This window comes from Lichenostomus cassidix, chromosome 1Aa (genome assembly GCF_008360975.1).
Source record: "Lichenostomus cassidix isolate B80296 chromosome 1Aa, HeHo_3.0, whole genome shotgun sequence".
Classification (NCBI taxonomy): domain Eukaryota; kingdom Metazoa; phylum Chordata; class Aves; order Passeriformes; family Meliphagidae; genus Lichenostomus; species Lichenostomus cassidix.
In genome coordinates this window covers 859,331-885,784 of record NC_139480.1, presented here as the reverse complement: position 1 = coordinate 885,784, position 26,454 = coordinate 859,331, and the positions used below count along the sequence as shown (strand labels likewise).

The window sequence follows — 26,454 nt, the reverse complement described above, 5'->3', positions numbered from 1 at the left end:
ATCTCCCCGTCACTCAACCACCACCCGCCCGCACCTGTCTTAAAGGGCCAGCGCACGCCGTTCCCATCCCGTGCGGAGGCAGCGATCGGCCCGAATCCATCCCGAATCCCGCCGGGATGATCCCGCTGTCCCCACCCTGCCCGAACCGCGCGCTCCCCGCCCCACAGAACCCCGCACCTCCGAGGGGTTGGTGGATTTTATAACGATGGCTGTCATTAATAATTGATTTCTGCCCCCGGTGACAGTCCTTGAAGGGACACGAGGGACAGCAGGGACGCGGGAGAGTCCTCATCCATGAAACTCGGCCCGCTGGGGTGATTCGGGGCTTTCCTGGAAGGACGTGGCTGAGTCTGTGACCAGAATTTGCTGAAATCAGCCCAAAAAGGTCCAGTGCTGACGCTGCGCCCTCGGTGACCTCTCCAACTGCGAGCCCAAACCTCATCCATCCCCCTCTGCTGCCGGAGCTGGGAAGCTTGGGCCAATTCTGGCACACTGGGAAAAGCAACAGGTCTTTTTTCTGAACAGGATTCGACCCCCAAATCGTACTCTATGGGTGAATTTTGCCCTATTTTTTTGCATCACATTTCAGTTATTTGGCTGGCGTGGGCAGAGACGACAGCTGTCACCTTGTCCCGTCACACTGTCACCTTGTCCCTTCACCCTTTGCTTGGAGGGAGCACCAGCTCATAGTTACTATTTAATTAATTATTATTATTCCATTTTTTATTATTTATTTGCTGTGCCCGGGCTCGGCAGAGCTGGAAATCCCCGGGAGCAGAGGGAGGAAGGAGGAACGGTGGTTCCCGGAGGAAGATGTGAGATTCAGACAGAGGAACCGATCCCAAAAAGCCCCTTGGTGCTTTAGTGACTCACTAGCGTCTGTCCATCGTGCTGCAGCCCAAATCCACAGCGGGGTGAGGGACAGGGTGACAGGGGACAAGGTGTTTGGGGACAAGGACGATGGGATGTGGATGGGACAGGTTGTGGGGACAGGGTGTTTGGGGACAAGGATAGGATGTGGATGGGACAGGGATGGCCAGGCTGTGGGGACAGGGTGTTTGGGGACAAGGACGATGGGATGTGGATGGGACAGGGTGTTTGGGGACAAGGATGGGATGTGGGTGGGACATTGTGGGGACAGGGTGTTTGGGGCCAAGGACGGGGTGTGGATGGGACAGGGTGTTTGGGGACAAGGATGGGATGTGGGTGGGACATTGTGGGGACAGGGTGTTTGGGGACAAGGACGATGGGATGTGGATGGGACAGGGTGTTTAGGGACAAGGACGATGGGATGTGGATGGGACAGGGTGTTTGGGGACAAGGACGGGGTGTGGATGGGACAGGGATGGTCAGGCTGTGGGGACAAGGTGTTTGGGGACAAGGACGATGGGATGTGGCTGGCACAGGGGTGCACAGAGGGCGCAGGGAAGGAGAAGGGACGCTCTGGTGGCTCCGCTGAGCTGCAGTGACCGCGGCGGGAGGAGGAGGAGAAGGAGAGAGGGGGGAGAAGCAGCCCGAGGAGCCCCCGGGGTGCTGCGGGATCCCAAAGATCCCAAAGATCCCAAATTTCCCTCTGCGCCTTTGGGCTATGGGCGGGACAAGGGGGCGTGGCCACGTCAGAGGGGGCGTGGTTTTTGTACGGGGTATTACCATATATGGAGTGATGGGCGTGTCTGTGGGCGGGGCAATCCGCCCACCCCCGGCAGCGCCGCCCAGCGGCCGTGGGGGAGCGAGCGTGGGTGGGGAGAGCCAAATGGGGACAACCCCGGGACCCCCTCAGGTCACCCCTAAATGGGGACATCCCTTACACCCCCTCAGGTCACCCCTAAATGGGGACAGCCCCGGGACCCCCACAGCTTGTCCCTAAACGGGGAAAACCCCCGGGACCCCCACGACCCAGCCCTAAATGGGGACACCCCCTACACCCCCACAGGTCACCTCTAAATGGGGACACCCCGGGACCCCCACAGCCTAACCCTAAATGGGGACACCCCCGGGACACCCACAGCCTAACCCTAAATGGGGATCCCGTCCACGTCCCATCATCCCTGCCTGTAATTCCACTCCAGCACCCTCCCACCCTGTCCCAGCAAGGGGACACAGCCCTGTGTGGCACCCCATGTCCCACCTTGTCCCCGCACCCCCACACCCCACCCTTGCCCAGGACCCCCATCCCTGCCCGAACCCCACATCCCATCCCCCTGCCCCTCGCGGGGCGGAAGGAGGGCTCACCCCACTCCGGAGCCACGTGCTTTATTTGGGGTCTGAGGGATTGTCCCCTCCAGGCTTTGGGGTCACCCCTGCCCTGCCCCAAGCCATCCTGCAGCCCCTCAGCCATCCTGTCCCTCCCTGTCCCACAGCATCGCCCCAGCCCTGTCCCCCCCAGTTCGGGGCAATCAGGGCCACCTCCTGGGCCGGTGTCACACGTGGGCCTGTCCAGCTGGGGTGACCTCAGGTGTTGAGACTCTTCATGTCACTCAAGGCCACCTCCCCTTCTTCCCCTCCAGCCACGGCTCCAGGCTCCTGAGCTGGACCCTGAGCTGAGGGTGACAGAGGGTGACAGAGGGTGACAGAGGGTGACAGAGAGTGACAGGGCACCCGTGTGGCACCCGTGGCACACCCAGCAGGGTGAGGAGTGGCACCTGGTGTCCCCGTAGAGCTGCTGCTGTCCCCATCCCTGCCCCTGTCCTGATCCCCACCTTCATCCCAACCTCATCCCATCCCTTCTGCATCCCTTCTCCATTCCATTCCATTCCATTCCATCCCATCCCATCCCATCCCATCCCATCCCATCCCATCCCATTATCCCATCCCATCCCTTTATCCCATCCCTTTATCCCATCCCATTACTCCATCCTATTATTGCATCCCATGCCATCATCATCATCATCTTCATCCCATCCCATCCCATCCCATCCCATCCCATTATCCCATCCCATCCCATCCCATTATCCCATCCCATCCCATCCCATCCCATCCCATCCCATCCCATCCCATCCCATCCCTTTATCTCCACAAAGGAGTTGGAAAACTTCTCCCCACCCAGAATAATCCCATCCCTGCTTGGACCAGGGGATCTCCAACTGTCCCCAATCCCACAGCAGCTACATCCCACCCCCACACCTCCCATGCCCCCCAGCACCCACCCGTTCCCCCCAGGACCCCCCGTGCCCCCCCAGCACCCCCTGTGCCCCCCACACCCCCGTGTCCCCACACCCACCTGTCCGTCCCCAGCAGTGTCCCCCCCAGCGGTTGCACATGACCACCCCGATGGCCACGGCGGTGAAAGCGGCCGTGAGGACACAAATCACCATGATCATGTCCGGCTCCGCCGCCTTCGGGACCTCTGTGGGGTGACATTGGCACTTGGGGACACGGCCCGGACCGACCCTGCCATGCTCCCTGTCCCGTGCCAGACTGGGAATCCCCAAACTGCGCCGGGGTGCAGAGAGGGGGGCGCTGGGTGCCAGCCGGGTGGGACAAGGGACAGACACATGTGGGGACACCAAATGTGCCAGGGGGACAGAGCAGGGACACCTGGCACTACCCAGATGGGGACAGGGATGGAGCAGGGGACAGAGCAGGTGACAGGCACACCAGCGAATGGGGACAGCCCCAATTCAGAGCAGGGGACACCGGGCACCACTCAGATGGGGACAGGGACAGTGCAGGTGACAGACACACCAGGGAATGGGGACACCCCAAATTCAGAGCAGGGGACACCGGGCACCACCCAGATGGGGACAGGGATGGAGCAGGGGACAGACACACCAGGGAATGGGGACACCCCCAAATTCCGGCACCACGCAGCTGGGGACAGGGCTGGACACACCCCGACGGGGACAGTGTCACCCCGCGCTCTCACCTGTCACCGCGGGCTGCAGCACCAGCGAGCAGAGCAGCTGCGGGGCGGCGGCGCGGGAGGCGTAGCAGGAATAATTCCCGAAATCGGGGTCGCTGAGGTTCCTCAGCAGCAGGGACACCCCGGCGTCCCCTGTCCCCGCGGCGCAGAAGGCCACCCTGTCCCTAAAGCGGCTGTCGGGCTGCAGCGGCGGGTGCCAGCCCGGCTCGGTGGGCGGAGGGTGCCAGCCCAGGCGGTGGCTGAGCACGGGGACCTGGTGGCCGCCAGCCTGCTGGGTGCAGCTGAGGGTGACACCGCGCAGGGCACCCCAGGGCTCCGTGCCGCACGGCAGGCACGCGTCCTCGCCGATGGCCGCTGTGACAGTGACGGGCGGCGGGTCTGCCGTGGGGACAGCGCGGTCACCCCACAGTGACCCCAGGGATGGCATACAGGGGGACACCGGGGGGACACCGCCGGGAGGAGGGGGCTCTGTTGGGGGACAGGGGGTGGCAGCGGGGACACCGGGGGGTGGCAGGGGGACACCGGGGGGTGGCAGCGGGACACCGGGGGGTGGCAGCGGGCACACCGGGGGTGGCACGGGGCCGAGTAGCGGTTCGTGCCCGGCCCGAGGGCTCGCCGGTGCCAAGCCCCGTGAGTCACCGCCCTGCCGGGAATGTCCCCCCCGCCCCGCCCGCCGCCTCGCCCCGCGCCCTCGGGGACAGCGGGTTCCCAAGGGGTCCCCGGGGAGCGGGGGGTCTGCTCGGACCCCTCACCCACCGCCGGTGGCTACCTGCCCGGGCGAGGAGGGGTGACAGAGCCCAGAGCGCCACGACGGGGAGCAGCGCCATGCCGAGGTCCGGACCCGCCTGCCGGGCAGCTCCTGGGGGACGCGGAGCGACACGCTCAGCAGCGAGCACCCCGAAACCCTGCGGTCACCCCAGAACCCCGGCGTCACCCCGAAACCCTGCAGTCACCACAGAACCCCGGCGTCACCCCAAAACCCTGCAGTCACCCCGGCGGGGCGCCCCAAACCCAGCCCCCCGTGGCGAGGGAGGGACCCCGGGGACATCCGAGCGCCCCACGCGGTGTGAGAAGGGGACAATGGGAAGGGGCGGGGGGATTATGGGGCTGGGGGCTGGGCAGCTATAGGGCTGGGGGGCTATGGGGCGGGGGGATTGGGGCATCTCTAGGGTAGAGAGCTGGGGGAGGTATAGGGCAGGGGCGGGAGGGTTAGGGGGTTGGGGGCTGGGTGGCTCTAGGGCAGGGGCGGGGTGGCTCTAGGGCAGCGCGGTAAGCTGCAGCCCCCGCCCCCCGGATGCTCGGAGCCCCCGGCCCCGGATGCTCGGAGACCGGGGAGAGGGGACATCCCCGAGCCCGCCATTCCCGGGGAGCGGGGACACCCCCGGCCCCGCCCGGGCAGAGGGGACACCCCCGGCCCAGCCCGGGCACAGGGGACACCCCCGGCCCCGCCACCCCCGGGAGAGGGGACACCCAGCCCGCGCCCCTCACCGTGGTCCGGCTGTCTCCAGCCCGCCCGAGCCGCGCTCAGCCCAGCCCCGCCCAGCCCAGCCCCGCCCTGCGCCACCGCCCCGCCCCGCCAGATGTGCCTCCCTGCCCAGCCAGATGTGCCCCCGGCCCTGCCCGCTGCCCCCAGGCCCGGCGGTGCCCCTGCGAGCTGCGGCTCGCCCTGCTGGGTCGCGGCCAGCTGTGACTCAGTGGTGTCCCTGCCAGCTGTGACTCACCTGCTCGCGCCCTGCCAGATGTGCGCTGCCCGCCTGGGCCCCAGCCAGATGTTCCTCCATCCATCCATCCATCCATCCATCCACCCATCCATCCTCCTGCCCCGTCCAGCTGTTTCCCTTACCCATCCAGATGTGCCCATCCCCACCCACCACGGCAAATACAGGAAAAGGTCTGAAACCATTTTTATAAATATATTCTCTATATATTTATATTCTCTATATATTTATATACATTATATATATTTTTATATATATATTCTCTCTATATTTTTATATATATATTAAAATATATTTATAAAATATATTTTTATAAATATATTCTCTATCTAGATGGTATTTATCTATATTAGATAAATACAATCTGTCATAAGTTTGTATTTTAATGCGTTAAAAGCATGTGTGATATTTTATATCGTATGCAAATGATTTTATGTTATGCGAAGGATGTACTAAAATTATACATTTTGTATTATAGGCCATTTATATGATATGGAAAATGGATCTTAACGTGGTATGATAGAATAATAGATAATAAAATAATATAATGTAAATAGTACATAAATATATTGGACTTAAAATAAAATATAGCATAATAAATTTATTACACTAAAGCACATAATGTAACATAATATAATACAATATAATATAAATAATATAATATAATATATAATACATAACGGAATTAAGAGAGAAAAAACACTATCAAAATCTCTTTCCATCTACCACAAGGTTTGGCACCTTTGTTTCCATAAAATTATTAAAATGACCATAAATTATTCTTATTATTAACAACTATTATTGCCCAATATCACCGTAATATAAAACACAATCAGTATTAGTAATAATAATAACATTAGTGGTATTATCACATAATCAATGTATTAGCAAAAATACAGATTATTAGTATTAATATTGCTATTAATCACAGTGTAGTATTAAGAGTGGTAATTAAAAGAGTGATATTAGTGGTAATACACAGGCTAATAATAAGAATACTAATTAATATTAAGAATACAGATTACTAATTTACTAATATAAGTAGTAATTAAAATAAAAATATCAGTGGTAATGCAAACAAATAGTAACAATATATAGTGAGCAATAGGACTATAGTAACATAATAATGCAAATTATTAGCAATGATACAGATTAATATTAATAAATCAGAAACACATGTTATTTCACACATTACCAAAGTGTTGCAGTGATATTAGTTATTAAATTAAATTAAATTATTAGATATTTAATATTGCAATGCTAGTGTGAGGTTACCAGCAAGGCAAAGAGATAGTGAATATCCTTAGTTATTATAAATAATAACTAATCATTAGTTATAATTTATAATATATTAGCAAGAGTGCTAATGATGAATTATTCTACGGATGCAGCTCTGTCTGAGTTTATCCCTGAGGTGCCACCAGCTTGGAGCAGCGTGTGACAGCAGGAGGTGACACTGGGATCACTCATGTCCCTCTGTCACCCCAAAGCATTCCACGGTTCCCCTGTCCCTGCCCTCTGTGACATCACCCCGGGCTGGTGGCACCGTGGCTGCCGCAGGTGCCACCTGGCTGCTGGCCCTGCCACCTGCTGTGCTCCCCGATGGCTCTGCTGGGGCTGCTCGTGCTGCTGGCCCTGGCCAGCCCCGCCTGGGCCACCTGGGACACCTGCAGGTCAGTGACCCGGGGCTGCCAGGGGCTCGGGGGACACTCGGGGGGTCCCTGGCAGCAGAACCAGGGACAGCCGTGTCCCTCGGGGCCCTGCTGGCCCTGCTGTCCCTGCTGTCCCCAAGCAGGACAGTGACACCTTTGTGCTTCCAGGGGCACCTGTGGCCTCCAGCCCATGGCCTTCGACCACAGCTCTCTGGTTACTGGCTACGACCCCACGGATGGGGACTACAGAACTTTGGCTTCTTCTGGTGTCACTTCCCTCGTCACGGGTGGCCCTGGTGTCCCCTCGGGGACCTGGCCTGGCATCGTCAGCATCCAGGCCACCCTGGAGAATGGCACGTGGCACATGTGTGCTGGAGCTCTGATCCACCCCCAGTGGGTCCTCACGGTGGCACATTGCTTCTTTGGGGCCAGGTGAGGAGGAGGAGGGACTGGGATGTCCCCAAGGCTGGGACAGGGATGTCCTCAGAGCAGGGACAGGGAAGTACCCAGAGCACAGGGACAGGGATGTCCTCAGAGAAGGGACAGGGATGTCCCCAAGGTTAGGATAGGGATGTCCCCAAGGCTAGGACAGGGATGTCCCCACAGCACGAGCAGCTGCTGGGCTGCCCCATTTGGTGGCTCAGCTCCCTGTCACCGCTCTCTCAGGGACTTCTCCGTGTGGGAAGTGGTGATCGGTGCCACCGACCTGACCCGGCCAGGCCACCAGACGGAGCTGCGCCACATCCAGAGGCTGCTGGTGCACCAGGAGTACGTGGCTGCCACGGCCAGGAACAACATCGCCCTGCTGGAGCTGGAGCAGCCTGTGGAGTGCAGCGACTACATCCAGCTGGCCTGTGTGCCTGACAGCTCCCTGGCAGTGCCCGAGCTCAGAACCTGCTACATCGCGGGCTGGAGAGCCACCCCGGACAGTGGTGAGGGACACAGGGGACAGGGGGCAGTGCCACCCCGGACAGTGGTGAGGGACACAGGGGACAGGGGGCAGTGCCACCCCGGACAGTGGTGAGGGACACAGGGGACAGGGGGAAAGGGGAGGTGGGGACTAAAGGACATGGCTGGGCTGGACAGAGTTGAGCTAGGGCTGGGCATGGAGCCTCTGGTGGGGACATCAGGGGACAGGGACAGAGCAGGACAAGGGCTATGTGCAGACACAGCGGGACAAGGGCTCTGCAGGACAGGGGCACAGGGACACAGTGGGACAGGGGTTCTGCAGGGACAGGGACACAGCAAGGAGACAGCAGGACAGGGGCACAGCAGGGCACAGTGGGACAGGGACTCTGCAGGACAGGGACACAGTGGGACATTGGGACAGGGCCTCAGCAAGGCACAGTGGGACAGGGACACATTGGGACAGAGGCTCAGCCCAGCCCTGGACAAGGTGCTCAGCCCCACAGACCCCACAGGCTCTCAGTGCCCCACAGGCTCTCAGTGCCCCACAAGCTCTCAGTGCCCCACAAGCTCTCAGTGCCCCACAGGCTCTCAGTGCCCCACAAGCTCTCAGTGCCCCACAGGCTCTCAGTGCCCGCTGTGCCCACAGCCCCGAGCCCACGGCTGGTGCTGCAGGAGGCCAAGGTGCGGCTGATCGATGTCCAGCTGTGCAACAGCAGCCGCTGGTACGGGGGGGCTGTGCACCCCCAGGAGCTGTGCGCGGGGTACCCGCGGGGCGGCATCGACACCTGCCAGGTGACAATGGGGACAGCGACCTCCCAGCCCCGGGGCCTCACCGCTGACAGGGCTGCCTTCCCTTCCCTTCCCTTCCCTTCCCTTCCCTTCCCTTCCCTTCCCTTCCCTTCCCTTCCCTTCCCTTCCCTTCCCTTCCCTTCCCTTCCCTTCCCTTCCCTTCCCTAAACTTCCCTAAACTTCCCTAAACTTCCCTAAACTTCCCTAAACTTCCCTAAACTTCCCTAAACTTCCCTTCCCTAAACTTCCCTTCCCAAAACTTCCCTTCCCTTCCCAAAACTTCCCTTCCCTTCCCTGAAACTTCCCTGAAACTTCCCCATCTGTTCATTCCCACACGATGTCCCCATGTCCCCAAGGCCAGCAGCAGCCCTGACACCCCTGACCCCTCTCTCCTGCCCAGGGGGACAGCGGAGGTCCCCTGGTCTGCAAGGACAGCGTCGGTGACTACTTCTGGCTGGTGGGACTGGCCAGCTGGGGCCGAGGCTGTGCCGGGGAGAAGCGGCCAGGGGTGTTCACCTCCACACAGCACTTCCGAGGCTGGATCCAGCTCCAGATGGGATTGTCCCCAGAAGAAGAAGCTCCTCCACCACCAGAGCCAACCCTGACCCCAATCCCAACCGTTTTCATGGAGCCACCAGTAACAGAACCAGAGCCGAGACCAGAGGAGTTTATAACGATTTCATTCCCAAAAGACATCCTGCTGAGATTCTTTGCGAACCTGAAGGAGATCGTGGAGTTCCTGAGGGATAAACTGGGTTGAGCAGGAGGAGAGCAGATCAGTTGTGGATGCAGTGGATGTCCAGAAGGCCCAGCTGGGGCTGTGGCTGTGGTGCCAACGTGGTGCCCAGGGCTGCTGTGTCCTGCCCACACTGCTCCCCTGAGCCCTCCCTGGGGAAATCCAGTTTGTTCTGAAATAGAGTTGTTCCTGTTCCCCATCAGCCACGCTGTCAGTCCAGTTCAGTCTCCTGGGTGAATCAAGGATGGGACAATCTGGGATCCATGGGATAACGAGTGGGGTTGGGTCTGATTTGGGGGAGCCAGGGAGGAGTGGAGGGAGGGGAAGGAGGATAGAGAGAGAGAGGGAGAGAGGGAGAAACTCCTCCAGCTTTCCCCAGCAGAGCCTCAGGGGGACAATTCCTGGGAAAAGCAATTTAAAACTTCAGCAGAACAGGAATGTGTTCTGATACTCAAGCTGGGAATTCTGGAGTCCTGAGGGTTGTGGAGGTGCTGGATGGAGGTGCTCACCCCGAGCTGCTGGTGCCACCCAGGGCTGTCCCCTCTGTCACCCAGGTCACCTCTGAGCTGTCCCCGCTGTGCCCTCAGTGCTGGAGCTGCAGCCCAGCTGGGATCCCTGGATCCAGAACATTCCCTCTGCTCCACGGGATCACTCATGTCCCTCTGTCACCCCAAAGCATTCCACGGTTCCCCTGTCCCTGCCCTCTGTGACATCACCCCGGGCTGGTGGCACCGTGGCTGCCGCAGGTGCCACCTGGCTGCTGGCCCTGCCACCTGCTGTGCTCCCCGATGGCTCTGCTGGGGCTGCTCGTGCTGCTGGCCCTGGCCAGCCCCGCCTGGGCCACCTGGGACACCTGCAGGTCAGTGCCCCGGGGCTGCCAGGGGCTCGGGGGACACTCGGGGGGTCCCTGGCAGCAGAACCAGGGACAGCTGTGTCCCTCGGGGCCCTGCTGGCCCTGCTGGCCCTGCTGGCCCTGCTGTCCCTGAGCAGGACAGTGACACCTTTGTGCTTCCAGGGGCACCTGTGGCCTCAGGCCCATGCATTTGGATGAAAGCTCCACAGTTCCTGAGCACAGATCTCTGGGTTCTGCCAACGCCACTGTCCTCGCTGTCCATCCCGGGGCCTGGCCTGGCATCGTCAGCATCCAGGCCACCTGGGACAATGGCACGTGGCACATGTGCTCGGGGGCACTCATCCACCCCCTGTGGGTCCTCACGGTCGCCAGCTGCTTCGTCAGGACTGGGTAAGGACAAGGGACAGGGATGTCCCCAGAGCATGGACAGGGACGTCCTCAGAGCAGAGATAGTGGTGTCACCAGAGCATGGACAGGGATGTCCCCAGGGCAGGGACACGGGAGGCCTCAGAGCAGGGACAGGGATGTCACCAAGGCAGGGACAGGGATGTCCCCAGGGCAGGAACAGGGATGTCTCCAGAGCAGGTAGGGGGAAGGCCCTGGAGGACAGGCATGTCCAAAAAAGCAGGGACAGGGAAGGCTCCAGAGCAGGGACAGACATGTCCCCAGAGGAGGGACAACAGAGGCCTCAGAGCATGGACAGGGATGTCCCCAGAGGAGGGACAGGCGAGGTCTCAGAGCAGGGACAGGGATGTCCCCAGAGCAGTGAAAAGGGCACAGTCTGCACCACCCTGTCCCGCCCCAGCCCCTGGCTCTGCCCCCTGTCACCCTCCCTGTCCCTGCCAGGAGTGTCCTCGGGTGGCACGTGGTGATGGGAGCCACCGACCTGAGCCGGCCAGGCCACCAGGCTGGCATGTTCGGGATCAAGAGGCTGCTGGTGCACCAGGAGTACGTGGCTGCCACGGCCAGGAACAACATCGCCCTGCTGGAGCTGGAGCAGCCTGTGGAGTGCAGCGACTACATCCAGCTGGCCTGTGTGCCTGACAGCTCCCTGGCAGTGCCCGAGCTCAGAACCTGCTACATCGCGGGCTGGAGAGCCACCCCGGACAGTGGTGAGGGACACAGGGGACAGGGGGCAGTGCCACCCCGGACAGTGGTGAGGGACACAGGGGACAGGGGGCAGTGCCACCCCGGACAGTGGTGAGGGACACAGGGGACAGGGGGCAGTGCCACCCCGGACAGTGGTGAGGGACACAGGGGACAGGGGGCAGTGCCACCCCGGACAGTGAGCAGTGCCCAGAGTAGGCACAGCACTGAGGATGAGTTGGGGACAGCAGGACATGGCTGGGCTGGACAGAGCTGAGCTAGGCCTGGGCATGGACTCCTGGTGGGGACAGAGGGGGCCAGGGACACTGCACGACAGGAGCACAGAGACACACTGGGGCAGGGCCTGAGCAAGGCACAGTGGGACAGAGGCTCTGTGGGACAGGGACAGAGGGGGAGAAGGGCTCTGCAGAGCCAGGGACACAGCTGGACAGGGACTCTGTGGGGCACAGTGAGACAGTGGCTCTGCAGGGACACAGTGGGACAGGGACTCAGCAAGACACAGCAGGACAGGGGCTCCATGGGGCACAGCCCAGCCCTGGACAAGGTGCTCAGCCCCACAGGCTCTCAGTGCCCCACAGGCTCTCAGTGCCCCACAGACTCTCAGTGCCCCACAGGCTCTCAGTGCCCGCTGTGCCCACAGCCCCGAGCCCACGGCTGGTGCTGCAGGAGGCCAAGGTGCGGCTGATCGATGTCCAGCTGTGCAACAGCAGCCGCTGGTACGGGGGGGCTGTGCACCCCCAGGAGCTGTGCGCGGGGTACCCGCGGGGCGGCATCGACACCTGCCAGGTGACAATGGGGACAGCGACCTCCCAGCCCCGGGGCCTCACCGCTGACAGGGCAACCTTGCCTTGCCTTCCCTTGCCTTCCCTGAAACTTCCCTTCCCTGAAACTTCCCTCCCCATCCCCATGTCCCTATCCCTGTCCCCTGGCTCCCATCCCCATCCCCTCTCCCTGCCCGCTGTCCCCATGTCCCCAAGGCCTGCCCTCTGCCCACACAGTCCCCCAGTGCTCCCAGCAGCCCCAGGCTGTGCATTTCCTGCAATATCCATTCTCTGCTCTTTCCTGCTCGCTGGGCACAGCTCAGGCAAAGCCCACCCTTGCCAAACCCCAAACCCACTCCCAGCCCAGCCTCTGGAGGCTCCAGCAGGACCTTTCCATGGGAATTTCCATGGGAACAGCCAGGAGTGCAGCTCTGGCAGCACCCCTGACCCCTCTCTCCTGCACAGGGGGACAGCGGAGGTCCCCTGGTCTGCAAGGACAGCGCTGGGGATGACTTCTGGCTGGTTGGAGTGGCCAGCTGGGGCCGAGGCTGTGCCGGGGCCAAACGACCTGGGATTTACACCTCCACCCAGCACTTCCGCGAGTGGATCTGCAGCCTGACCGGCCTGAGCCTGGCAGAGCCCACCTCTGCCACCCCACAGCCCACCCCTGCCACCAGAGCCACCCCTGCCACCCCACAGCCCACCTCTGCCACCCCACAGCCCACCCCTGCCACCAGAGCCACCTCTGCCACCCCACAGCCCACCCCTGCCACCAGAGCCACCCCTGCCACCCCACAGCCCACCCTGCCCCCCACGCCAGAGCCACCAGAGCCACCAGAACCAGAGCCTGGCACCGTCATGGACACTTCCTTCCCAGATCAAACCCTGCTGATGTTCCTCCAGAAGCTGCAGGAGATCCTGGCGTACCTCAGGGGCAGAACGGGGTGAGCAGGAGAGCAGAGCAGGTGTGGCTGCAGTGGATGTCCAGCTTGCCCAGTTGGGGCTCTGGCTGAGTGGCCAAAGTGGCACCCAGGGCTGCTCTGTCCTGCCCAAGCTGCTGCCCTGAGCCCAGCATGCTCCAGCTGGTTTAATCCTTGGAATAAAGTTGTTTGTGTTCCCCTTGTTGGGGTTTAGGGATGGAATTCCCCAGTTTAGTGCTCCTGCCAAAATCACAATGCTGCTCCCTCCCCTTCCTGCTCCAGCTGGAAGCACAAAGGCAGAGATCAGGGGTTAAAAATTGGAATTTACTGGGAACAGCAGTGGGATAAGAAATCAAACAATTATTTGCTACAATCTTAGTGCACAAAGGCAAAGATCAGGGGTTAAAAATTGGAATTTATTTGGAACAGCAATGGGATAAGAAACCAAACAATTATTTGCTACAATCTTAGTGCTCAAAGGCAAAGATCAGGGGTTAAAAATTGGAATTTACTGGCAACAGCAATGGGATAAGAAATCAAACAATTATTTGCTACAATCTTAGTAACCAAAGCTGTAAGCCAAAGCAATGATTCCCATGGAAAGCCTGGGATGCCACCAAGCTCTTCCACACCACATTTGATCCCGACTGGAAGTAATGCCCTTTTCCTTGGGAGTGAGGATCCCTTTCCCTCTCCCTGGCAATGACATCTGGGTCCTCCCCACTCCCAGCTGCTGGAAAGAATAATTTATCTTTGTGGCCAAAATCACGACACTCATTAGGCAGATTTTCAGCCCAATTCAGCCTCCTGTGCAAATCAAGGATGGGAAAATCTGGGATTCATGGAATAACGAGCAGGGTTGGGTTTGATTTGGGGAGAGACCAGGGAGGAGTGGAGGGAGGGGAAGGAGGATGGAGAGGGAGAGGGAGAGAAACTTCTCCAGCCCAGCTTTCCCCAGCAGAGCCTCAGTGGGGCAATTCCTGGGAAAAGCAATTTAAACCTTGAGCAGAACAGGAATGGGAAGAGCTGAGCTGGGAATTCTGGAGTCCTGAGGGATGATGAGGTGCTGGATGGAGGTGCTCACCCTGAGCTGCTGGTGCCACCCAGGGCTGTCCCCTCTGTCACCCAGGTCACCTGAGAGCTGGATCTCACACCCAGCTGGGATCCCTAAATCCAGAACATTCCCTCTGCTCCCCCAGCATCACTGCTCCACAGAGCTCTGGAGAACCTGCTGGAGATTCCACGATCCCTCCCAGAACAAACCCACATTTATCCAAGGCCTCACCTGGAATGTTCCCCACGGAGCACAGGGTTTGGGATCCCCCTGACCCCACCTGCTACCCCCACCATTCCGAGGTGTCCCCAAGCCCCTGTCACTCGGGACGGGGACAGGACCGCCGGGGGTGTCACTGCGGGGTGGCAGCAGCCTGGGGACAGCGGCAGCACGCCGGTTTGGGGCTGCAGTTGGGGACACAGCAGGGCTGCAGCGCTGCATCCCTCCCCTTGGCGACCTGGCTCTCCCCGAACTCCAGGCGCTGCTCCAGCAGCACCTTCTGCAGGGTGATGTCCCTGAGCACCTGCAGCACCTCCGGCCCCGCCTTGCCCTGCAGCAGGTCGTAGTTCTCCGCAGGATCTGACTCCAGGTCGAAGAGCAGCGGGGGAAGGTGTGGGGTGAGCGGGGTCAGCCCGTGGCACGCCTGGTCCGGGGTGGTGCCGCTGTGGAAAGAACCTAAAAACACCCCCTGGCTGAGCTCAGCTCCTCCTGCCGCGGCTGGAGTCACCCCCAGAGTCCCCAAATGCCCCAGGGTGACGCCGAGCACTGACCTTGGGTGAAGAAGTGGGCTTTGTACTTGCCCAGGCGGACGGCGAAGGGGCCGTGCAGGGGGTCGGGGGATGGAGGGTAGAAGAACATGGCCTGCCGAGGGCTCTGGGGGCAGCAGGGCTGGGGTCAGCCTGCAGCCCCCCGGGGAGGGGAGAATGCAGGAGCTGAGCCTGCAGCGGGGATGGGGCTGGGCAGGGCTGAGGGATGGCAGTGTCCCCATCCTGCTGGTTCTGACCCAGTCCCAGCTGGTTTTGCCCCAACCCCTGTTCTGCCCCAATCCCAGCTGGTTCTGCCCCAATCCTGGCTGGTTTTACCCCAGTCCTGGTTCTGCCCCAATCCTGGTTCTGCCCCAAAACCGGTTCTGCCCCAGACCCAATTCTGCCCCAAATCCCAGCTGGTTCTGCCCCAATCCCATCCCAGTTCCACCCCAATCCCAGTTCCACCCCAATCCCAGCTCCATCCCAATCCCAGTTCTGCCCTAATCCCAGCTACTTCTGCCCCAATCCCAGTTCCATCCCAATCCCAGTTATTTCTGCCCCAATCTCAATTCTGCCCCAATCCCAGCTGGTTCTGCCCCAATCCCAGTTATTTCTGCCCCAGTCCCAGTTCTGCCCTAATCGTGGTTCTGCCCCAGTCCTGGCTGGTTTTACCCCAGTCCTGGTTCTGCCCCAATCCCAGTACCACCCCAATCCCAGTTCTGCCCCAATCCCAGTTATTTCTCCCCCAATCCCAATTCTGCCCCAATCCCAGTTCTGTCCCAAAACCGGTTCTGCCCCAATCCTGGTTCTGCCCCAATCCCAGTTCCATCCCAATCCCAATTCTGCCCCAACCCCAGTTATTTCTGCCCCAATCCCAGTTCTGCCCCAATCCCAGTTCCACCCCAATCCTGGCTGGTTTTACCCCAATCCCAGTTCCACCCCAATCCCAACCCCTGCCCAGCGCTTGTCACCTTCCCCGAGCCGAAGAGCAGCGGGCTCAGATCGAAGCCATCGAGTGCCACCTTGGGCAGAGCGGCTCCGGCCAGGGCGCTCAGGGTGGGCAGGATGTCCAGGGTGCTGGCCAGCTCGTGGGTCACTCCTGCCACCGGGAGGAGCCCGAGGAGGTGACCGCAGTGCCACCGCTGTCCCCGGTTTGTCCCCGGCTGTGCCACCCCAGTTTGTCCCCAGCTGTGCCACCCCTGTCCCCCATTTGTCACTGGCTGTTCCACCCCTGTCCCCAGTTTGTCCCTGGCTGTGCCAAACCCCTGGTTTGTCCCCAGCAGTGTCACCCCTGTCACTGGTTTGTCAGTGGCTGTGCCAGCCCTGGTTTGTCCCTGGCTGTACCACCCCTGTCCCCCATTTGTCACTGGCTGTTCCACCGCTGTCCCCGGTTTGTCCCCAGCTGTGCCACCCCTGTCCCTGGTTTGACCCCAGCAGTACCACCCCTGGTTTGTCCTCAGTTTGTCCCCAGCTGTGCCACCCCCGGTTTGTCCCCAGCTGTGCCATCCCTGGTTTGTCCCCAGCAGTAGCACCCCTGGTTTGTCCCTGGCTGTTCCACCCCTGTCCCCAGTTTGTCCCGGGCTGTGCCACCTCTGCCCAGCTCACCTGGAGCGATCCTGCCAGGCCAGTAAGCCACGGCTGGCTCCCTCATGCCACCCTCGTAGGTGGTGCCCTTGCCACACTTGAGGTGACCCGCGCTGCCACCGCGTGCCATGCGCAGGGTGGAGGGGCTGGGGACAAGGACACGCTGCCATCAGGTGCCAGGGCCATGCCAGCCCTGCCCAGGTGACAGAGGTGCAGAGGGAGGTGGCTCTGTCACCCTGCAGTGAGAGACACCTGAGCAGGGAACCCCAGACTGATGTCACCCACCCGGAGGGACCCGGGGGACATTGAGGTGTCACCCTCCTGGCCAAACCCTGGGAGGTTTCTGCACAGCTGGGTGACAGAACATGGAGGGATCACACCCTGGGTGACCTCGAGAGCAGTGCCACCTCGTGCCTCACGGGGTCACTGGGGTTAGGGATGGCAATTGCCACAGTGGACTGCCCAGTGCCAGTCCATGCCAGTCCATTCCATTCCATTCCATTCCATCCCATGGATCCCACCCCATCCAATCCCATCTCCATCCCTTCCCAGTTCATCCCATCTCTATCCCATCCTCATCCCATCCCATAGATCTCATAGATCCCATAGATCCCATCCCATCCCATTATCCCATTGCATCCCATCCCATCCCATAATCCCATCCCATAATCCCATCCCATCCCATAATCCCATCCCATCCTATCCCATCCCATCCCACGGATGTCATCTCATCTCATCTCATCTCATCTCATCTCATCTCATCTCATCTCATCTCATCTCATGCCATGCCATCCCATAGGTCCCATAGATTCCATAGATCCCATACCATCCCATCCCATGGATCCTATCCCAGTTCCCCATCCCATCCCAGTTCCCCATGCCATCCATCCCATCCCATTCCATAGATCCCATCCCATCCCAGTTCCCCACCCCATCCCATTATCCCTTTATCTCATCCCATTATCCCATTATCCCTTTATACCATCCCATCCATCCCACTCCAGTTCCCTATCCCATCCCAATATCCCATCCTATTGTCCCATTATCCCATTATCCCATTATCCCATCCCAACCCATAGATCCCATCCCATCCCATCCCATCCCATCCCAGTTCCCCATCTCCATCCCATTATCCCATAATCTCACCCCATCCCATTATCCCATTATCCCATAATCCCACCCCACAGATCCCAGCCCCTGACCCGTTGTCGGAGGTGAAGAACACCAGGCTGTTGTTCTCCAGGCCGCTGTCCCGCAGCGCCTGCAGGATCTGTCCCACGGAGCCATCGAACTCGGCCAGGGCGTCCCCAAAGGCTCCTCGCCTCGTCCGCCCCGCGAACGCCCGGCTGGCAAACTGCGGGTAGTGCGTGTGCTGGGGAAGGGGCACAGCACTGGGGTCAACCCCCTGCTCGGCCAGGGACAGCCAGCCTGGGGACACGGGTGACAGAAGCCACGAGCCTCGTCCCCCAGGCTCAGCAATCCAGGAGAAGGTGGGGAGCTGCAGAGTGGGAGGTTTTCCCTCGGGATGGTGCAGAGAAGAGGGGGAAGCTCCAGGAGGAAGCAGCCTGAAAGCATCATCCCAGTGGTGCTGCCTAAAATCTGATTTTGTGTGGGAATTGCAACCCCAGGGCGTCCAGGAGCAGATTTTGGGGTGGCAGGAGGGGAGATGCTTCCCTGCTCTCCCTGTGGGGCTCAGGCTGCCTTCTCTTCCTTTCCCTTCTCCCTTTCTTGCCTTTTCCCTTTCATTTTCCCTTCCCCCTTCCCTTCCCCATTCTCCTCTCTTCTCCCTTCCAACTTCCCCTTCTACCTTCCAACTTCCCCTTCCCTTTTCCCTTTCCTTCCGTTTTCCCTTTCCCCTTGCCTTCTCCCTTCCCTTCCCTTCCCTTCCCTTCCCTTCCCTTCCCTTCCCTTCCCTTCCCTTCCCTTCCCTGAAACTTCCCTGAAACTTCCCTGAAACTTCCCTGAAACTTCCCTGAAACTTCCCTTCCCTGAAACTTCCCTGAAACTTCCCTCAAACTTCCCTCAAACTTCCCTTCCCTGAAACTTCCCTGAAACTTCCCTGAAACTTCCCTTCCCTCAAACTTCCCTTCCCTCAAACTTCCCTGAAACTTCCCTCAAACTTCCCTTCCCTCAAACTTCCCTTCCCTCAAACTTCCCTGAAACTTCCCTCAAACTTCCCTTCCCTGAAACTTCCCTTCTCCCTTCCCACTTCCCCCTTCCCATTTCCCACTTCCCCTTCCCATTTCCCATTTCCCATCCCCTCCCATCCCCTCTCCCTACGTGGGAAGCATAGTAGAGCAGGAAGGGCACTCCTTTCCGGGCGCAGTCGGCGATGAAATCGCGGGAGAACTTGTCGTAGAGCGGCACGAGGTCGGGGAAGGAGACGGGCTGCTGCACGATGGTTCTGTTCCAGAGCAGCGGCACAGGCACCACGCCCTGGTCACACGTCCCAAAACACTTGGTGTCGGGCGGGAAGCACGTCAGGTTCTGGCAGGGACCCTGGAAAACACGGAATATTTGGGATTCGAGGTGTAGTGAGGGATAAAGAGGGGAAGGAATGGGGTGAAGCCTCTTGGTGTTCCTCCCCACCACAAATCTCAATGAGAGCCAACAATCTGACATTAATGTGCTCTTTGTGATCTTTTGGCACAATTTTTAGAGTAGTTGGTTCGACCTTTTTGGTGTTTCATCGCAGTTCTCTGGGATTGAAAAATAACAAATGATGTTTTGTGACAAGAAAATCCCTCCGTGATTCTTTGGGAGAATGTATCTCCTGCTCTTTTTCCCCCTTCCTCAGCTGTTCTTTGCATAACTTTTTCACACTCTTAACAAAAGTAAAATGACCTTTTTCAGACTGTAGAAAATAAATATTTTCCACTCCTGGAGGAAAAACTCCACAGCAGTGCATCTATGGCAGAGAAATACAGGCTGGATATGACGAAGTACTTAATGATTTAATTTAGAAATTTGACATCTTTGAAATATTTTTATGTTTTCTACAGAAAATCCCAAGCGTGTAACTGTGTAAAATAAACTTAACAGATCAAAAGTCCCAAAAAGACCCTAAAACTGCCCCTTCCAACCCTCAAACTGCCTCACCCCACCCTCCCCACCCAGGCCAAACACACCTGGAGCCTCTCACCTGGTCATGGGAATAAGGCACTCCCAGGAAATGATCGAAGCCCTGGTGGATGGGCAGGAAGGAGCCGTTGTGGCCAAAGCCCAGGTGCCACTTGCCAACCATGGCGGTGGCGTAGCCCTGGGCTTTCAGCAGCTCGGCCACGGTGAGCTCGGCGAGCGGCAGCCCTCCCCGCGAGCCCGGGTCGAACACGCCGGGATAAACCCCGGAGCGCATCTGGAAACGGCCCGTCAGCAGCGCGGCGCTGCGGAGAGGGAGGGAACGGGTCAGGGGACAGCCGGGGACAGTCCGGGACAGCGGGGGCTAGCTGTGTCCCGTCTGGCCCGGGACACGGTGGGGTTATCCTCCCGTTTGTCCCGGGACAAGGTGGGGTTAGCTGCATCCCAGGACACCGCGGGGTTAGCTGCGTCCCGGGACAAGGTGGGGTTATCCTCCCGTCTGTCCCGGGACAAGGTGGGGTATCTGTGTCCCATCTGTCCCGGGACAAGGTGGGGTTATCTGTGTCCCGTCTGGCCCGGGACAAGGTGGGGTATCTGTGTCCCGTTTGTCCCGAGACAAGGTGGGGTTATCCTCCCGTCTGTCCCGGGACAAGGTGGGGTATCTGTGTCCCATCTGGCCCGGGACAAGGTGGGGTTATCTGTGTCCCGTCTGTCCCGGGACAACGTGGGGTTATCTGTGTCCCGTCTGGCCCGGGACAAGGTGGGGTTATCCACCCATCTTTCCCAGGACACGGCAGGTTTATCCCCCCGTGTCTCCCAGGACACAGCAGGTTTATCCACCCATCTTTCCCAGGACATGGAGGGTTTATCCACCCGTCTTTCCCAGGACTCGGCAGGTTTATCCTCTGCCCATCGCTCCCGGTTCCCCTCAGCTCCATCCCCTCCATCTCTCCCGGTTCACCTCAGCTCCATCCCCGCCCATCCCTCCCAGTTCACCTCCATCCATCCCTCCCGGTACCCCTCAGCCCCATCCCCTCCATCCATCTCTCCCGGTTCCCCTCAGCTCCATCCATCCATCCCGGTTCCCCTCAGCTCCATCCCTCCCGGTTCCCCTCAGCTCCATCCCTCCATCCTTCCCGGTTCACCTCCATCCATCCCTCCCGGTACCCCTCAGCCCCATCCCTCCATCCCTCCCGGTTCCCCTCAGCCCCATCCCCTCCATCCATCTCTCCCGGTTCCCCTCAGCTCCATGCCCTCCCGGTTCACCTCCATCCATCCCTCCCGGTTCCCCTGAGTTCCATCCCCTCCATCCCTCCGGGGACACCTCAGCTCCATCCCTCCCGGTTCCCCTCAGCTCCATCCCCTCCATCCATCCCTCCCGGTTCACCCCCATCCCATCCCATCCCACCCCACCCCACCCCACCCCACCCCACCCCACCCCATCCCACCCCACCCCACCCCATCCCATCCCATCCCATCCCATCCCATCCCATCCCATCCCATCCCATCCCATCCCATCCCATCCCATCCCATCCCATCCCATCCCATCCCATCCCATCCCATCCCATCCCCTCCACCCCTCCCGGTTCCCCGCGCCGCCCCGCACCGGGACGGGCTGCAGACGGCGGCGCTGCTGTAGAAGTCGGTGAAGCGCAGCCCGCGGGAAGCCATCCAGTCCAGGTGCGGCGTGGCGGACGAAGGGTGTCCGTAGCTGCCCAGGTCGCCGAAGCCCAGATCGTCCGCCAGCACCAGCACGAAGTTGGGACGGGCGCTGGCCGCGGCGCGCACGGGCGGCAGCAGCAGCAGCAGCAGCAGCAGCCAGGGGTGCTCCGGGCCCTGCAGCCCCATGGCGCTGCCCGCAGGTGTCCCGGAGGTGTCCCGGGCTGTCCCGGTGCTGTCCCCGCTGTCCCCGCTGTCCCCGCCGCTCCGGGGCGATCCCGGCAGTGGCTGAGTCAATCACGTGATCTAAATGGCGGTCATGTGGCCGCGGGGGATGCTGGGAGTTGTAGTTCTTCTCAGAGCCTGTTCAGGCACAGGATCCCCGGATGGGGGAAGTGGGAAGGGAATTCCAGGAGGAGCATCCCAGAGCGCTGGATTGCCTCTGGACAGCTCTGGGATATCCCTGATGAGGAGAATCCACCCCTCTCTGCTCTGTCCAGGGCTGGGCACTGCCCAGGGAAGGAGTTCTGCCTCCTGTCCAGGTGGAATTCCCTGGGATCGCTGCCCGTTCCCAAAGCAGGAGCAGTGCGATGTGTTCCGGCAGCCCAGAGGTGACCTGGGTGACAGAGGGGACAGCCCTGGGTGGCAGCAGCAGCTCAGGGTGAGCACCTCCATCCAGCACCTCCAAAACCCTCAGGACTCCAGAATTCCCAGCTTGAGAATCAGAACACATTCCTGTTCTGCTCAAGTTTTAAATTGCTTTTCCCAGGAATTGCCCCCTGAGGCTCTGCTGGGGAAAGCTGGGCTGGAGAAGTTTCTCTCTCTCTCTCTCCCTCCTCCTTCCCCTCCCTCCACTCCTCCCTGGCTCCCCCAAATCAAACCCAACCCCACTCGTTATCCCATGGATCCCAGATTGTCCCATCCTTGATTCACCCAGGAGACTGAACTGGACTGACAGCGTGGCTGATGGGGAACAGGAACAACTCTATTTCAGAACAAACTGGATTTCCCCAGGGTGGGCTCAGGGGAGCAGTGTGGGCAGGACACAGCAGCCCTGGGCACCACGTTGGCACCACAGCCACGGCCCCAGCAGGGAATGGTTGCAAAAACTGGATCAGCTCATCCCGCTGCTCAGGCTTTCTTTCCCTTCAGGAACTGCAGGAGCTCCAGCAGCAGGTTCAGGAATTTCCCCAGGATCTGCTGTTGGAATGTAATCACGCTGGAATCCCCTGTATCCTCTGGGGCTAGCAGGTTGCTGAAGTCTGAGTCTTGATCCTCTGTCTCTGGCTCCAGAGAGGGTGGAAAACCCTCGAGTGGAGGAATATCTGCATCTGGCGGCAGCAACCCCATCTGCACCTGGATCCAGGTGTGGTAGTGCTGGGTGGAGGTGTAAATCCCAGGTCGTTTGGCCCCAGCACAGCCTCGGCCCCAGCTGGCCAGTCCCACCAGCCAGAAGTAGTCACCGACGCTGTCCTTGCAGACCAGGGGACCTCCGCTGTCCCCCTGTGCAGGAGAGAGGGGTCAGGGGTGCTGCCAGAGCTGCACTCCTGGCTGTTCCCATGGAAATTCCCATGGAAAGGTCCTGCTGGAGCCTCCAGAGGCTGGGCTGGGAGTGGGTTTGGGGTTTGGCAAGGGTGGGCTTTGCCTGAGCTGTGCCCAGCGAGCAGGAAAGAGCAGAGAATGGATATTGCAGGAAATGCACAGCTTGGGGCTGCTGGGAGCACTGGGGGGCTGTGTGGGCAGAGTGGCAGGCCCTGGGGACATGGGGACAGCGGGCAGGGACAGGGGATGGGGATGGGAGCCAGGGGACAGGGATAGGGACATGGGGATGGGAAGGGAAGTTTGAGGGAAGTTTGAGGGAAGGCAAGGGAAGGCAGCCCTGTCAGCGGTGAGGCCAGGGGCTGGGAGGTCGCTGTCCCCATTGTCACCTGGCAGGTGTCGATGCCGCCCCGCGGGTACCCCGCGCACAGCTCCTGGGGGTGCACAGCCCCCCCGTACCAGCGGCTGCTGTTGCACAGCTGGACATCGATCAGCCGCACCTTGGCCTCCTGCAGCACCAGCCGTGGGCTCGGGGCTGTGGGCACAGCGGGCACTGAGAGCCTGTGGGGCACTGAGAGCTTGTGGGGCACTGAGAGCCTGTGGGGCACTGAGAGCCTGTGGGGCACTGAGAGCTTGTGGGGCACTGAGAGCCTGTGGGGCACTGAGAGCCTGTGGGGCACTGAGTGCCTTGTCCAGGGCTGGGCTGTGCCCCACAGAGCCTCTGTCCTGCTGTGTCTCACTGAGTCCCTGTCCTACTGTATGCCTGCAGAGCCACTGTCTCACTGTGCCCCACAGAGTGCCTGTCCAGCTGTGTCCCTGGCTCTGCAGAGCCCTTGTCCCCCTCTGTCCCTGTCCCACAGAGCCTCTGTCCCACTGTGCCTTGCTCAGGCCCTGCCCCACTGTGTCCCTGTGTTCCTGTCGTTCCAATCGTGTCCCTGTCCCACTGTGCCCCACAGAGCCCCTGTCCTGCTGTGCTCCTCTCCCCCTCTGTCCCCACCAGGAGTCCATGCCCAGGCCTAGCTCAGCTCTGTCCAGCCCAGCCATGTCCTGTTGTCCCCAACTCATCCTCAGTGCTGTGCCTACTCTGGGCACTGCTCACTGTCTGGGGTGGCACTGCCCCCTGTCCCCTGTGTCCCTCACCACTGTCCGGGGTGGCACTGCCCCCTGTCCCCTGTGTCCCTCACCACTGTCCGGGGTGGCACTGCCCCCTGTCCCCTGTGTCCCTCACCACTGTCCGGGGTGGCTCTCCAGCCCGCGATGTAGCAGGTTCTGAGCTCGGGCACTGCCAGGGAGCTGTCAGGCACACAGGCCAGCTGGATGTAGTCGCTGCACTCCACAGGCTGCTCCAGCTCCAGCAGGGCGATGTTGTGGGTGGCTCGGGCAGCCATGTAGCTCTGGTGCACCAGCAGCCTCTGGATGTGGCGCAGCTCAGCCTCAGGGCCTGGCTGGCTCAGGTCGGTGGCACCGATCACCACTTCCCACCTGGAGATGTCCCTGAGGGGCAGATGGAGCGAGGGGTGATGGAGCAGAGCCAGGGAATGTGGCAGCTCAGTGACCTTCCTGCTCTGGGGCCCTGTGTTGCTGTGGGGCCTTCCCTGTCCCTGCTGTGGGGACATCCCTGTTCCTGCTCTGGAGACATCCCTGACCCTGCCTTGCTGATATCCCTGTCCCTGCTCTGAGGACATCCTTGTCACTACTCTGAGGCCTTCCCTGTCCTTCCTCTGAGGCCTTCCCTGTCCCTGCTGTGGGGATATCCCTATTCCTGCTCTGGGGACATCCTGTCATTGCTCTCAGGCCATCCCTGTCCCTGTTCTGAGGCTATCCCTGTTCCTGCTCTGGGACCATTTCTGTCACTGCTCTGGGGACATCCCTCTTCCTGCTCTGAGGCCATTTCTATCCCTCCTCTGCAGCCATCCCTGCTCATGCTCTGAGGCCTCCCCTGTCCTTGCTGTGGGGACATCCTTGTCGCTGCTCTGGGGACATTTCTGCCACTACTCTGAGGCCATCATTGTCCCTGCTCTGAGGCCTTTCCTGTCCCTGCTCTGGGGACATCCCTGTCCATGATATGGGGACATCTCTGTCCCTGCTCTGGGACCTTCCCTCTCCCTGCTCTGAGGACATTTCTGTCCCTCCTCTGCAGCCATCCCTGTCCCTGCTCTGAGGCCTCCCCTGTCCCTGCTCTGAGGCCTGCCCTGTCACTGCTCTGGGGACACCCCTGTCACTGCTCTGGGGACATCCGTGTCCCTCTGTCCCTGCTCTGAGGCCTTCCCCATCCCTGCCTTGGGGACATCCCTGTCCATGCTCTGGGGACATCCCTGTCCCTTCTCGTCCTTACCCAGCCCCAACGAAGCAGTGTGCCACCGTGAGGACCCACTGGGGGTGGATGAGTGCCCCCGAGCACATGTGCCACGTGCCATTGTCCAGGGTGGCCTGGATGCTGATGACACCAGGCCAGGCCCCGGGATGGACATCAGTGCCACCCACGACTGCTGCGGTGTCATCGTCCGAGGGGTCATAGTCCTCATCCGGGGAATCTGACTCGGGAACCACGGAGCTGTGGTCGAAAGCCATGGGCCTGAGGCCACAGGTGCCCCTGGAAGCACAAAGGTGTCACTGTCCTGCTCGGGGACAGCAGGGACAGCAGGGCCAGGGGCCCCGAGGGACACGGCTGTCCCTGGTTCTGCTGCCAGGGACCCCCCGAGTGTCCCCCGAGCCCCTGGCAGCCCCGGGGCACTGACCTGCAGGTGTCCCAGGTGGCCCAGGCGGGGCTGGCCAGGGCCAGCAGCACGAGCAGCCCCAGCAGAGCCATCGGGGAGCACAGCAGGTGGCAGGGCCAGCAGCCAGGTGGCACCTGCGGCAGCCACGGTGCCACCAGCCCGGGGTGATGTCACAGAGGGCAGGGACAGGGGCAGCGCACAGCGGGGGAACCATGGAATGCTTTGGGGTGGGAGGGACATCAGCCATCCCAGTGCCACCCCTGCCGTGGGCAGAGCCACCTCCTGCTGTCACAGCTCCAAGGTGGCCTCGGGCACTGCCAGGGACAGCACAGCTCCCCTGGGCTTGGCGGTTTCCTGCAGGAGGGAGGGATTGGATCAGGGAGCAGCAGCCATGGGGGGACATTCGTGTCCCTTCTGGAGCTGATCTAGTGTCACCACTGCTCCCTGATCCCAAAGCCGATCTCAAACACCATCCCAAAGCCGATCCCAAAGCAAGGGACATTTGTGTCCCTTCAGGAGCAGATCCAACGTCCCTGCCACTCCGTGATCCCAAAGCCGATCTCAATCCCAATCCCAAAGCTCTGAACATTTGTGTCCTTTCGGGAGCAGATCCAGTGTCACCGCCACTTCCTGATCCTAAACCCAATCCCAATGCCGGTCCCAAATCCCAAACCCGATCCCAGCCCCAATACCAAATCCCAAATCCGACCCCAAATCCGATCCCAAATCCCATAACTGATCCCAAATCCAATCCCAAATCCCATAGCTGA

General features: G+C 60.3%; 5 protein-coding genes and 1 long non-coding RNA gene across 8 annotated transcripts; 3 read left to right on the top strand and 3 right to left on the bottom strand.

Annotated features, from left to right (window-relative positions):
- The first annotated feature begins 40 nt into the window (after positions 1-40).
- On the top strand, positions 41-5,776 carry LOC146443016 (uncharacterized). 2 transcript variants are annotated; one of them, XR_014856298.1, is made up of 3 exons: positions 41-186; positions 759-914; positions 5,602-5,776. It is a non-coding gene; the product is annotated as an uncharacterized LOC146443016 (long non-coding RNA). The 2 variants fall into 2 exon arrangements; XR_014856299.1 differs by lacking the exon at positions 5,602-5,776 and adding an exon at positions 1,110-1,168 and having other exon boundaries at positions 759-941.
- LOC146443017 (uncharacterized) lies at positions 2,238-5,384 on the bottom strand. The gene is made up of 5 exons (XM_085081258.1): positions 5,351-5,384; positions 4,632-4,721; positions 3,866-4,240; positions 3,221-3,346; positions 2,238-2,540 (listed from the first exon to the last, which is right to left on the bottom strand). Exons 2-5 carry the CDS (start codon positions 4,687-4,689, stop codon positions 2,452-2,454), a joined length of 648 nt encoding a protein of 215 aa, XP_084937384.1. The 5' UTR covers positions 4,690-4,721; positions 5,351-5,384; the 3' UTR covers positions 2,238-2,451.
- A 1,175-nt stretch (positions 5,777-6,951) lies between the features above and the next one.
- LOC146443015 (acrosin-like) lies at positions 6,952-9,965 on the top strand. The gene is made up of 5 exons (XM_085081139.1): positions 6,952-7,253; positions 7,401-7,664; positions 7,899-8,164; positions 8,788-8,933; positions 9,331-9,965. Exons 1-5 carry the CDS (start codon positions 7,183-7,185, stop codon positions 9,688-9,690), a joined length of 1,107 nt encoding a protein of 368 aa, XP_084937265.1. The 5' UTR covers positions 6,952-7,182; the 3' UTR covers positions 9,691-9,965.
- Positions 9,966-10,114: 149 nt separating this feature from the next.
- LOC146443013 (arylsulfatase A-like) lies at positions 10,115-21,675 on the bottom strand. 2 transcript variants are annotated; one of them, XR_014856276.1, is made up of 9 exons: positions 21,376-21,675; positions 19,834-20,074; positions 18,972-19,190; positions 17,894-18,063; positions 16,713-16,837; positions 16,079-16,206; positions 15,132-15,234; positions 14,442-15,036; positions 10,115-10,227 (listed from the first exon to the last, which is right to left on the bottom strand). XR_014856276.1 is itself a non-coding variant. In XM_085081126.1 (8 exons), exons 1-8 carry the CDS (start codon positions 21,615-21,617, stop codon positions 14,714-14,716), a joined length of 1,551 nt encoding a protein of 516 aa, XP_084937252.1. In that variant the 5' UTR covers positions 21,618-21,675; the 3' UTR covers positions 13,611-14,713. The 2 variants fall into 2 exon arrangements, 1 of the variants encoding a protein (XP_084937252.1); XM_085081126.1 differs by lacking the exon at positions 10,115-10,227 and having other exon boundaries at positions 13,611-15,036.
- Positions 10,170-13,523, top strand: LOC146443014 (acrosin-like). The gene is made up of 6 exons (XM_085081150.1): positions 10,170-10,525; positions 10,682-10,909; positions 11,366-11,631; positions 12,267-12,412; positions 12,853-13,031; positions 13,170-13,523. The coding sequence occupies exons 1-6, from the start codon at positions 10,455-10,457 to the stop codon at positions 13,333-13,335; spliced, it is 1,056 nt and encodes a 351-aa protein (XP_084937276.1). The 5' UTR covers positions 10,170-10,454; the 3' UTR covers positions 13,336-13,523.
- Positions 21,676-22,392: 717 nt separating the features above from the next.
- LOC146443012 (acrosin-like) lies at positions 22,393-25,970 on the bottom strand. The gene is made up of 5 exons (XM_085081115.1): positions 25,706-25,970; positions 25,303-25,560; positions 24,196-24,461; positions 23,357-23,502; positions 22,393-22,931 (listed from the first exon to the last, which is right to left on the bottom strand). Exons 1-5 carry the CDS (start codon positions 25,774-25,776, stop codon positions 22,560-22,562), a joined length of 1,113 nt encoding a protein of 370 aa, XP_084937241.1. The 5' UTR covers positions 25,777-25,970; the 3' UTR covers positions 22,393-22,559.
- Positions 25,971-26,454: the final 484 nt, after the last annotated feature.

What these genes read in the sequence shown, in the direction of transcription:
- LOC146443017 (XM_085081258.1), bottom strand. Translation starts at nt 4,689, where the DNA reads ATGGCGCTGCTCCCCGTCGTGGCGCTCTGGGCTCTGTCACCCCTCCTC. An exon ending in GCTGCAGCCCGCGGTGACAG is followed by an intron (nt 3,347 to 3,865) that starts GTGAGAGCGCGG and finishes GTCACCCCACAG; the next exon opens with AGGTCCCGAAGGCGGCGGAG. An exon ending in ACACTGCTGGGGACGGACAG is followed by an intron (nt 2,541 to 3,220) that starts GTGGGTGTGGGG and finishes TGTCACCCTCAG; the next exon opens with CTCAGGGTCCAGCTCAGGAG.
- LOC146443015 (XM_085081139.1), top strand. Translation starts at nt 7,183, where the DNA reads ATGGCTCTGCTGGGGCTGCTCGTGCTGCTGGCCCTGGCCAGCCCCGCC. An exon ending in CATTGCTTCTTTGGGGCCAG is followed by an intron (nt 7,665 to 7,898) that starts GTGAGGAGGAGG and finishes CCGCTCTCTCAG; the next exon opens with GGACTTCTCCGTGTGGGAAG. An exon ending in GCGGCATCGACACCTGCCAG is followed by an intron (nt 8,934 to 9,330) that starts GTGACAATGGGG and finishes TCTCCTGCCCAG; the next exon opens with GGGGACAGCGGAGGTCCCCT.
- LOC146443014 (XM_085081150.1), top strand. Translation starts at nt 10,455, where the DNA reads ATGGCTCTGCTGGGGCTGCTCGTGCTGCTGGCCCTGGCCAGCCCCGCC. An exon ending in GAGAGCCACCCCGGACAGTG is followed by an intron (nt 11,632 to 12,266) that starts GTGAGGGACACA and finishes CTGTGCCCACAG; the next exon opens with CCCCGAGCCCACGGCTGGTG. An exon ending in GCGGCATCGACACCTGCCAG is followed by an intron (nt 12,413 to 12,852) that starts GTGACAATGGGG and finishes TCTCCTGCACAG; the next exon opens with GGGGACAGCGGAGGTCCCCT.
- LOC146443013 (XM_085081126.1), bottom strand. Translation starts at nt 21,617, where the DNA reads ATGGGGCTGCAGGGCCCGGAGCACCCCTGGCTGCTGCTGCTGCTGCTG. An exon ending in TGCCTTATTCCCATGACCAG is followed by an intron (nt 19,191 to 19,833) that starts GTGAGAGGCTCC and finishes CGTGTTTTCCAG; the next exon opens with GGTCCCTGCCAGAACCTGAC. An exon ending in GCCTGGCAGGATCGCTCCAG is followed by an intron (nt 16,207 to 16,712) that starts GTGAGCTGGGCA and finishes TCCCGGTGGCAG; the next exon opens with GAGTGACCCACGAGCTGGCC.
- LOC146443012 (XM_085081115.1), bottom strand. Translation starts at nt 25,776, where the DNA reads ATGGCTCTGCTGGGGCTGCTCGTGCTGCTGGCCCTGGCCAGCCCCGCC. An exon ending in CACTGCTTCGTTGGGGCTGG is followed by an intron (nt 24,462 to 25,302) that starts GTAAGGACGAGA and finishes TCTGCCCCTCAG; the next exon opens with GGACATCTCCAGGTGGGAAG. An exon ending in GCGGCATCGACACCTGCCAG is followed by an intron (nt 22,932 to 23,356) that starts GTGACAATGGGG and finishes TCTCCTGCACAG; the next exon opens with GGGGACAGCGGAGGTCCCCT.